Below are 11,230 nucleotides of genomic sequence, written 5' to 3'. Positions count from 1 at the left end.
CCCGCCCCCCTCCCGCTGCCCTCCGGGCGTCTGAGATTCACCGGCCCGTATCCGCCCCTGCCCGGGGCCCATTAAAAAAAATGCGGAATGGGACAAAGGCAAGGATAGAGTCCCTCTCTGGACCACAGGGATCGTTATCTTCTTAAACAAGATAGCAGCCAAGGGCTTCGAACCCTTCGGAAACTGCCCCATCGCACTTAAAATCATATTCCGTGGACCAAAAGTACCACGTGACCTGGCCCCTGGCTGCTCGGCCCACGCGATTCCTGCCACTAAGTACCCTTGCTCCGTTCCTCTGCCCCTCCAGCTTCTCCCCGTCCGTGGGCCTTGCAGTCATGGTTCCCGGGTCTGGAATGCACGCCCATGCACGCTCCTTCCCATCGTTATTTCATTTCACCCATGGTACTTAGCATCCCTGGTGATTTGTCTCTCCCAGTCAGCTGCCAGCTTTGTCAGAGAGGTAGGGCTTTGCCAGGCTCTGTGTCTAGTACTTAAGCCCAAGAAATGGGTCAGAGATTTCTTTCCTCCCAGGCTGGGATGGCACCGGAGTGGGCCAGCTGCGTCCCTTCCACGCTAGTCCCCTATCCCAGCCACGCACTCATTCCTAGCTCCCTGGTCAGGGCAGCTTTTCTCAGCAGCTGGACGTCTGCTGATGTTCATCGGACTTCCTTGTGCCCCACCAACTCAGCCAGGCACCTGTCATCAGTGCAGACCCACAATCCGGAGATCCTGTCTTCAGGAAAGCTCCACTTCCTAGAGTAGTCTGGAGATGCAGCAAAACCCTTTGGGCTGGCCTTCCTGGAGCTACAGGCAAGAGCCAGTCTCCACACACATTTTAAAATACAACAAGGGACTCTCCCTGAGAAAGGAGGCCGCGGGAGCACATCAGGTTTGGGGGGAGACGTCTGAGTGCACTGACCACCCTGGTCAGACTCGTATTTTACACTTGCCTTGTGATGGATGGAAATTTGATACTGAAAGTGTATCTTCCATTAAGGCCGAGACCTCATCACTAGGGGAGGGAACTTCCTGTGATGGGGTCATGTTACGTGTAGGACGTTCATTTTCAAAGCCCAGCAAGCAAAATGTGAGAAAACACGTTAAACGCCAAACCCACATGTGTTTCCCCATCACCTAGGAAACCAGCTCCTCATGAAACTACTCGGAGGGCCACACCGCAGCCAAAATGCAATCTTGGAGCCCAGCCGTCTGGTCTCCCCTAGCCCGCCCACTCCCACCCCAACGCAGTGAGGAGGCAGGAGCCTGCGGATACTGAGAAAATCATTCCTTTATTCTGGTTTTCTTGTGGCAAAATAACATCTTATACAAAGAAATTTCCAGGTTCACTTTGGACATACAGAGAGAGCACAGTGGAATGAGGACCTTGGGGAGTGGGGACAAGGATGACAGATCAGGTCATTGATGTGCATTAAATTCTGTGAAAAATAGATTTACAGGGAGAAAAATAGATTTCCACCACGTCAATGACTGTGTGTGATCCTTGGTAGGACAAGGGTCCGTCCACCGCCGGTCCTGCCGTGACTGAGATGTTCTGGGACGTGGAATGTGAACGACAGAGCCTGGGCTCCACCCCAGGTACACAGCGCCCTCCACGCCATGGCGGCCTCCCAGCTGGCAAGGAGTCTGGACACTGAGTTTTAGGGCAGTCCCCGGGGCAAACCCACCAATGCCAGTAACTGACCACCAGGGCAGCAGGACACACAAAGGCATGCCCCCAGATGTGTGTCAGATGCAGCCCATCGAATCCATGCCATAGATGAGTCCCTCCTCAACTGGAAGCACAGGGTGACAACTACCTAATTGCTTCCCCAAAGCACTATAAGGGCCACTACAAGCCAGAATGGACACAGTGGCAGTGGGGAGTGGGGGCCTGCGAACTGGATGGCTCTACAGTGAGTGTGTTTTCAGGAGGCACATGGCCCTAGCCTATGAGACGGCTTCGAGCAAACACATTTGGCAAGATCCTCTCCCACACGCCCACAACTCCCCGTCCTCCTTTCTGTTCGCCCTTCCACATGTAGAGACCACCAACCAGGGTCTCCTTGGGAGAAGTGGGGAGGGCATCTCAGGCAAAGGTTCGATAGAGCAAGGGCAGGAATCAGACAAAACTAGCAAGGGGGCCTGACCTGCCAAGCTCTGGAAAGCACCACCCGGGGGCTTCTCAAGACGCAAGCTCTAGGGGGGTGCAAGGCTCCCTCAACTGTGACATCATGAAAAGATAACCTGCTATCAGCAGTCCGGCTGCTGTGATAACACAGACCCTGATTCTCAGCTCCCTTCCATTCAGAAAGGGTGACTTCCAACGTGTTCCCTGGATCAGGCACAGAAACAGGCATTTCCAACTCCCACGGGCAGCTTGAGTGGTAACCCTTCTTCTCGAGATTTCCTGAGCGGTGGCCAGACTCAGACACCAGACCTAGGGAGCAGCAAGTCAAGTCCCTGTCCTACTGGGCAGACTATGTCTTGGTGGGCCTGCAGCTAAGGAGGGAGGGAACACGCCCTCCTCAGGCCGACTCCACCTCTCCTCCTGCCCCCTGGCCTTACTAGAGCGGACTCTGTGGAGAAAGAATCCCACTCAGATCTCGTGGCAGTCTGCCCTGGGGCACACTTCCAGGCCACATGGACAGAGGGACCGAGGGAGCCCAGGACTCAGGGTGAGGCTCCATGACACAGGGCGAGGAGACAGTGCTGCTGTCTCCACAGCCCAGGAGAGGCGGTGGCCACGCCACCTCCCCTGCAGCACATGCGTAGGGCAGAGTGCACACAAGGCACCTGGATAGAGTCAACCCCATTCTAAAAGCCATCCAGCCTGGCAAGCAGCAGCCTCTGTTAGGCCACAGTCTCTGCCCAAGCACACACAAGAGCTGCTAGCTCAGGGCGGACACAGTCCAGGGCCCCGGGCCAAGTTCAAATATGCTCAGCCCTGGAATCCATGCAGAGGACAGCAGGGGTCGGTGAAGGGGCCACACAGCCTTCCTGCCAAACACCTTGGTAAGTGGGACAGTCCACAGTGACAGCTACCACACCTCCAGACCTACCCACTGACACCTGTCTATCAGTGCAAAAGAACCCCCCCCAACCCCCCACCCCCAGGAGCTGAGGTGGGGAGCCTGACCCCTAAGCCTGGGGATAAAAGGAGCTTCCAGGATACACAGGGGCACTTTTTCAAGAACACTTCTCTGGAACAGGCTGCCTCAGCGTCTTTGCTCTGTCCACATGCCTGGTCCAGCAGGCCAGCTCTGAGGGACTAGAATGGGCTCTGCTTACACTGGGCCTTCCAGGATGATCCCAGCAGCTGCTTCAGGCCAAAGGCAAGACAGGAAAGCCCTCTAAATAGGACATGCGCAGGTTTTCCCAACAGGGCCCTGGGAAAGGCCCATGAACCAGGCCACACCAGTGGCTCGATGACCATCCAGTCCATCAGGAGCTGGCTGGGCCCAGCCCCGGCAACCTGGAAGCGTGACACAAGTCCAACTGCACCTCACCTGTGTGGCAATGCCACCAATGTTTCATAAAACCTCCAAAGAGAAGTCTGGAATTAGAAAAGACAAAAGAAACAAATGCGAGGCCTACTGGAGCCTCAGAAGACCCGGATGTTCCATGAGCAAGACAGACCCCTCATCTCCAGAGGGTCCTCCTTGGTTTCCGGAGCTGCTCCAGACGGCAAGCTGTCCCCTCCCCACCGGGGACAGGAAGGCACTGCCAGGTTGGTACCTCTGTTCATCCAAGGACTGGCTTGCCCGGAAGGCGCTGGGAGTGGAGCCTGAGTCACCATATATGCCAGGATCCAACTTCACCCTCCTGGCACCAGCTCCTTCCATCTGGGAATGATGGGGCAACAGCTGAGGACGGGCTCTTGAGGTGCCCAACAGGGCTCCCTCTGCACCTGGAACCATGAGATGAGCTGCTCCCGGCGAATGGCCCAGCTGGCACTGTCCTCCAACAGGCCACCCGGAAGGGACACTGTCCTTGTGATCTGGATTCCAGGAGCCTTACCCTAATCTCTGACTTTGCTATGGTACCTCTGCGACCTACAGGTCCAGGGGAAGGACAGAGGGAGCCCTGGGGAGAGAAGGCAGCTGCGCAGCACACCTCCCTGCGTGCAGCATGGGGACGGCCTTGGCTTCCCGAGCTGGGTTCCAGATGTGTGTTGAGAGTAGCAGCTTCTAGCACCTGTGAGCGCCAGGAGCTCGTGGCCGCAGCGCTGCACCTCCCCTTGGGCCCCCAGCAGTCACTGGCCCCCGTTATAAGCATAGTCTGCTTTGTTGTGCATTATCAACTTGTTGTCGACAAAATAGAAGCTGTCGGAGCGGGTCTCATAAGGGTGTTCAATCATCAGTCGAACTACAAGTCAGGAAAAAAAGACAAAAACAGTGTGTGTGAGTCTGCCTGCCCTGGGCTCCGTGGGAAACACGACTTCCTACCCCTCTCGCACGCCAGCTGGTGCTTCTGGAGAAGGCCCGACTACCCTGCAGGATAATGCCAGCACAGGGCACGGCCCTCCCTAGGGAAGCGGGGAGCAGAGGTGACTAACTGGAGGCTCCCAGAGTGAACATGAGCTTAAATGCCACTGAGGTTGTACCCCACTCTCTGGCGGGCCGCCTCAACCTTGTCCAGCCCGGTTCTCAGGCAGTGCAGCAGGGTCCATGGCAGCTCCCTGACTGCGGGGCTCTGCTGAGCCCACCAACTTGGCTCTCGTGTCACAGATGTGATGTCGGTGAAGCCTCTTCTTCCTCGAATCTGGTCCCTTCCTTCCCACTTCTGTGCTACACACACCAGCCTTCTCCCCGGAGGGGTGCGAGTACCCCCACCTCCCACCCCCACCCCCCGCAGACAGCTACAGGGACTACAGAAGGCAAAGCTGCCCGGAGGCCCAATCCAGGCCGCCCCTCTGCTCATCTCGGGGACAAAGGCCACCGTGTCACCATCAGATGCCCAGGCGGGCGGGTGCTCTGCCCTGAGGCTCGGGGACACGTACTGACATCCTCGGAGAGCTGGGGGAACTCGTAGATGTGCTCGCAGCTGTTCCGACTACTGGGGATGCAGAAGCCAAAATCAAAATCAAAGTTCTTCAGCAGGCGCTCCCGGAAATAGTGCCGCTCAATCATCCGGAAGTTTGACACAGGTTTGTCCCCCACTGTGAACTCCACTCTGCAAGACAATTCTCTGTCGGCTGCTTGGCTGGGAGCCCACCCAACACCTCACTCCCCTGAGACATCTGGCACTCACGTGGCTCCAACAGTGCGGAGGCGGAGAAACGCCGGTGTGAACTGATAGCGGACGAACCTGCCAGCACTGATATCCACGTCTCCACCCTCCTCATCGTCGTCCTCCTGGTCTGAAGAGCACACGGAAGCATAAGCACAGCCCAGCCACAGACACCATTCCAAGGCCTTAGATGCCAGACCCCGGGCCGCACGCCACCCCGAGGCCCAGAGAGGTTAAGGAAAGGGTACCCAGATAGGGAACCCTAACTGGAGGACTACCTAACTTGAGGCCAGTTCAGAAACACTGTTGGCCTGTTACAAAATTGGTGCATGGGGCGTGAGGGGCCGTGCCCTACGGGTAAAGCCTGGAGCACAGGTGGATTTCACCCCGATAGATATGGTCTTTACGGGGCTTCAAAAAATTTGTAAAAAACTCCATTCTCTTCTCATTCTATCTGCCTTGCCTCGCTTTTCCCCCAGAAAACATCTTTTAACATATAAAATATCTAAGGAAATAAAAACACTCAGTCATCACCCTGGAATTGTCAACAACAAAGAATTTTCTCACATTGCACTATAAATAAGTTCTAAGAGGGCCTTTTGGCTCCCAACCTCCCAGCCCCTTGCCTGTTATCAGTATCTAGAACAGTGTCTACCCTCACACATAGTTTTAACTAAGGAGTCAGGGTTCTCCCCGGCGGTGCAAGTTGTCACCATGCAACATGGAGAGGGCATATGAAGCTTGAAGAAACCTGCTCCGCATTAGGACTCTCTGGGCTTCCATCCTGCACCACCAAACAAAGCAACTGACTACCAATGAGCGGATCCAACTCACAGCGACCCCGTGAGACAGGGCGGAACTGCCCCTGTGGGGCTCGCAGACTGCTCTAGGCTGCCACCACTTGAGCAACTCACCTAACCTCTCATGTCTAGAGCTTTCATCTCAAAAAAGGAAAATGATGATAGTAAGTAGAGCTTAATTCACATATGCGAGAGAAAGATGAGGCTGTCTGGTCCCAAAAAACTTTGTAGTCTCTGAAACTCTATATAGGTTCAGAATCGACTAGATGGAAGTGGGGTTTTTTGGCACATAATCTGCATATCATAATTCAATATAGTTCAATCATATCAAGAATCGTACAATCATGACCACAGTCAATTTTGAAACATTTTCTTCTTTGTTATTAGTTCTCCATTCCCCCCCCCAAGTCCACTGCCACGCTCCCAAGAAACCATTAACTCAGTTACTCTCTCTATGGATTTACCTATCCTGGATTTCATATACAGAAAAACTAACTACAATAAGTAAAACAGAGAACAACCTCAAGAGAAACGCTGAAGACATCAAAAATGAAAACAAATTTAAAATGGGTCATAAAAGGGAAATCAAGTCAAATGTCAACCTAACTGCATCTTCACTTTCCAATGCACTGTGCATGGTGACGGGGCTGTTCGCATCCCGGTCTATGGGCAGAGAGGGTTCACCAGACTGATCACATATTTTCCCTTCACTTTCCCCCTTAAAACTGAAACCTTTAAATGGGACAAAAGGGTGATCAAATTACATTACACTGTAACCTAACTACATCTGCCGTAACTAATTTTACTATGTTCTCTGATAGGTAGGCTAATCATATTCCTAGACTATGGTCAGAGAGGGCTCACCTGAGGCTTAATCTAGGAGTGGACCCTACAAATGGATTTTGGGCGTCCACTGTTATCCATAGCCTTCTGCAAACCAGAGTTCACAATTTAAATTCTGGTATCATTCCCTTTCAGATTTGGATTTATTTCCAATCCTTGGGTCACACAGGCTGCTGTGCTTCTTTCATGTGGACTTAGTTGACACCTGCCATGCCCTTTTGGGGCCTCCTCATACTATGTAGACCAGCTTGGTTTTTGACCGAACACAAGTGTTAACAGAAGGACAAGACTATTACAGTAGAAAACAGTCAAAGGGATCCGTCAAGGAGTGTGTAAACTTCTGACAGGTAGTGATGACAAACAATGACTGAAGGGGAAAGACCCTGGCCTGCAGCCTTGGGGTACTGTGCTTCCCGGGTGGCCTGGCTAGTCCTGGATTCTCCCACAAGCCTCTTAGTCCTGGTCCCCTACCCCCTGCCCACCACCCTCCCAGCACATTGGGACCCCTTGGGACAGGGGGTGGGGTGGGGGTGGGGGAGGCACCTTACAGGATCTAGACTTGACCCTCTGGAGAGACAATGAGGACTCTGAGCCCAGTCTGGCCACACACCTATGGTAGCCCCAGGGTCCTTAAAACATCCAAATGTGAGGACATGGGACTGAGGGGCATGACACCAGGCACAGGAAGGCAGCTGGCCCTGAACCTCCCCCATGAGCCTGAGCCTTCAGCCACCTTGGTCGGAGAGCACCGGGTGGAGGGGGGGACTCGGGCTCTGCAGGTAAACTGAACCGAGGCTGTGGGAACATCTTTCAACTTGTTTGAGACAGTGAGACCTGCCTTATCAAATTGTCAGGCTATCTATTTCTAAGTAGCAAAGCACAGGAGAACAGCTTTGTTTAAAAAAAAAGAAAAAAGTGATTACAAGTTGATACTCCGAAGGCTATCTGTGCTGGTGTCCTACTAATCGACTAGCTCCAGGGGGCGCTAACTCTCCCGTGATGAGCTCCAAAGCCTCTGGAGGTCACTACAGAGCCAGGAGTAATTCCTCTGGAAGACCCTCCAAGCACAGGGAGTATCCACTGAGGGCACAGGAGTGGCTGAGGTCATGGACTGGGGCTCTGTGCTCCTGTGAGGAATGAGAGAAATCTGAGGAGAGACTTAAAGTGAACAGAATGAGAAAGGGGGCAGGGCACGACTGGACATCTCAGGGCCACCCTTCCAGAATGTCCCTGGGACTCAAGGCTCTGGGGCGGTCTTCAACATGGTTTATTTTCAAGCATTCCTTTCCTAAGTGGAGCACCAGCAAAAGTCTGGGCCCTGCGTTCCCTATCAGTAAAGTGGAGGGACAGCAGTTCCTCTTAGAGCCGATGCGTTTGTCCTACGTGTACTGCGGTGACCGGCAGAGAATAGACACCCAGCCGTCCGTCGTTCCCATGGGACCAGGAGGAGGCCTCTCTGAGCACCAGATCTTGGGAGATGGTGGCGCCTGGACTGGACACAGCAGAACCACTGACATGACACACAGCGGCACACAGAAGGGGGCCCCAGGCCTTTGGCTCCCATGGTCAGGCAAGGGCTACATGCTGGGGCCTACCTGCAACGCAAGGTTTGGCAATCTCAAAAAGCACCGTCCCCGTCTCCAGATCTCGAATTTTGAAGCGGGTGAAGTCAATACTGTAGACGTTGTCTTCTGGTTTACATAAATAATCTGGGGGGAGGGGGGGAGAAAGAGAGCCAGGACCAAGGATATTAAAGTCTCCAAATGTTTTATTTGTTAGTCCACTACTTCTCAAGTGTTGACCTGAAGTCCGGTCCTTTCTTATACGGTTCATATGAAATACCTCCTGGCGGCCCCAATCGAAAGTGGCAGGAAGAGAATTATAGGACCGGGAGAGGGAAAATAGAACCTGGACTAGGGCTGGAATGTGATGACTTGAACGTTCTGTTTTAGATTCTGGTATCTTGGCAACAGAGATAGCAATGGGAACTTTTTTCTTTGGAAATACCACAAAACACACTGTAAACTTGTAACAACAGAACGGATTTTTAAAAATCTCTTTAAGAACATTTGCTCTGACCTAATGGATAATATTGACGCCCTGTGGGTGCTGCAGGAGCCCTGGTAGCATAGCCGTTACACACTGGGTGGCCATACATTGGTAGTTCAAAACCACTAGCCGCTCCAAGGTCCAAGTCACCTCAAGAAAGATGGGGCTTTCTACCCCCATAAAGAGTGAGTCTTGGAAACTCACAGGGGCAGTTCTACTGTCCTGCAAGGGCCCTGTGAATTGCACCAATGGCAGCGAGTGGGAGGGGCGCAGTGGTGACACACTCAGCTGCCGACTGAAAGGCTGTCGGTTTGAACCCACAGCTGTTCCACAGGAGAAAGGTGAGGCTGTCTGTTTCCATAAAGGTTTACAGCCTCACAAATCCTATGGGGAAGGGTCTACTTAAGGGGTTGTGGTTGACTGGATAGCAGTGGGCTTACTCCTCCCACTCTGGTAGTAATACAGAAGCCCCTTTGCAGCACCACAGTTAAACGCTCAGCTGCCAACCAACAAGGTGCCAATTCAAACCTACCCTGAAGCTCTGTACGGGAAAGACCTGGTCATTTCCTATAAAAACCACAGCCTGGGAAACCCTACCGGGCAGTCCTACTGTCACAGGGCGTTGCTAGGGGTCGAAACCCAACTCAACAGCACCCAACAATGGATAATGTGCTGCTACTAGGAACTAGGTGATCGCATACTTTTTCTGGAATGGGCCAGAATAGAAACATTTTAGGCTGTGCGAGCCATATATGGCTTCTGCCAAAGCTTCTCCACGCTGAACTTAGAGCACAGAGGCAGCCATAAAACCAGAAAACCCAAGTCCTCTGCTGTCAAGTCCATTCTGACTCAATAGTGGCCCTAGAGCGTCTCCAAGACCCAGTCTTCACCACAGGGGACAGCCTTATCTATCTCCCTCCCAGAGGCCGGTGGCTTTGACCTGGCGGTTTCAAACTGCTGACCTTGCTGTTAGCAGCGTAACCACAAAGCCACCGGATGGCTTCTGCACCTTTAGGGCCCTTCAAATAAGCAGCTTGCTGAAGGGCACAGACAAGAAGAGGAGGAAGAAAGTTGCCGGCCCTGGGGGTGTGGGTGGGGGCTGACCTGGAGCAGGAGTGCTTGCCCTCTTATCCAGAGCTGCACAGGTTGGCTTTAGCCTCCATCCCCAGCCTAGACATGAGCACCTGCGGGACTCTGTTGCCCTCACCCTGCCCTGCCCTTGGGATCTGGAGGGAGCACAAGGTGAGAGAAGGCGGATGCTGAGCACTTCCGTGCGTCAGAGCCTCAAGCGTAAACTGGGGCAGAACAGAAGCAGCTTTTGCTAAAGATACACCCAGGCCTGCGAGGCCACTCTCAGAGTAGGAGCATGGGGGCAGCAAAACACCCAGAGACAAATTAAAACCATTTGATGAGGGGACTACCCTTCCAGGTGGGCTGGACCAAGGTCCAGACCCCCATCCCTAAAGTCACTGGAGCTGCCACCAGCTCACTGGGCACCCTTGAACAGACTATTTAAAGCAACACCGTAGATGACACACTACAGCAGCCTTGGGTCCATCAGGGCGACTTTGGGGGCCTGGGTAGGGCCAACTAGGTCTAACCTGCAGGAACCTGCAAACTCCTGGAGGGAACAGCAGCAAAATAAAGGGCATCAAGGTACTGGAAGAGAACAGAAAAAGCAAGAGGGAATAGAAAAAGCAGGATGAGGCCTATGAACTTCTTCCCACCTTTCCCTAAAGCAAAGGAGAGGTTCTGGATGGTTGCCTTTCATGCAAACCACGATCCTGAACCCTTACACAATGCTCAAGGCACGAGGATGCATGTGAAAAGCAGGCCTCGCATTTCCAGGTTTTGTGCACGAACGGAAACTTTATCATCATTCTGTAATGCGGCAGGGCTGTACATGTGCAGAAAACGCCCGGCACTGCGTTTTGAAGAAAGCAGAGCTCACCTGTGCACAAAGGGGCAATGCTGGGGACAGATGGGAGGAGCCACCCCCCAGGCTGCAGGGGAGGAGAGGGAGCAGGTCGGAGCTTCGGCAGGGCAGGGGTCCGCGGAAGCCGGGGTGGTGGCCGGTGGCAAGGGGTCTGGATGCCCGCGAACCTTACGATGGCTGGGCTGGGGCGTTACAGCCTGCGGGGCAAGGGGCTCACTCATTAGGGGGTTCTGGCCAGCGGCTGGGTGCAGAGGGCCCCTCCCAAATCAGGTCCAGATGAGATGGGGAACCGGCCAGGCACGGGCGCAGCCTGTGGTGGCGGGACCCGGGGGCCGTGGCGGCGGTCCAGGGGAGCCCCTTCCCCGCTCGGCCC

At 53.9% G+C, this 11,230-nt stretch overlaps 1 protein-coding gene across 1 annotated transcript in view; it reads right to left on the bottom strand.

The window, feature by feature from the left end:
* Positions 1–1,270: 1,270 nt before the first annotated feature.
* The window catches only part of UNC119B (unc-119 lipid binding chaperone B), a 12,014-nt gene continuing 2,054 nt past the window's right edge, over positions 1,271–11,230 (bottom strand). Inside the window, exons 2-6 of the mRNA XM_045296711.1 lie at positions 10,873–11,034; positions 8,468–8,581; positions 5,251–5,359; positions 5,000–5,172; positions 1,271–4,365 (exon numbers count right to left, since the gene is read on the bottom strand). Of these exons, the coding sequence (XP_045152646.1) occupies positions 4,253–4,365; positions 5,000–5,172; positions 5,251–5,359; positions 8,468–8,581; positions 10,873–11,034 (671 nt within the window). The 3' untranslated portion in view covers positions 1,271–4,252. The remainder of the gene's footprint in view (positions 4,366–4,999; positions 5,173–5,250; positions 5,360–8,467; positions 8,582–10,872; positions 11,035–11,230) is intronic.

This window comes from Echinops telfairi, unplaced genomic scaffold, assembly GCF_000313985.2.
Source record: "Echinops telfairi isolate 266 unplaced genomic scaffold, ASM31398v2 ScPeMD7_7412;HRSCAF=8450, whole genome shotgun sequence".
In the NCBI taxonomy this organism is placed as follows: domain Eukaryota; kingdom Metazoa; phylum Chordata; class Mammalia; order Afrosoricida; family Tenrecidae; genus Echinops; species Echinops telfairi.
This window is presented reverse-complemented; position numbering and strand designations above follow the sequence as displayed.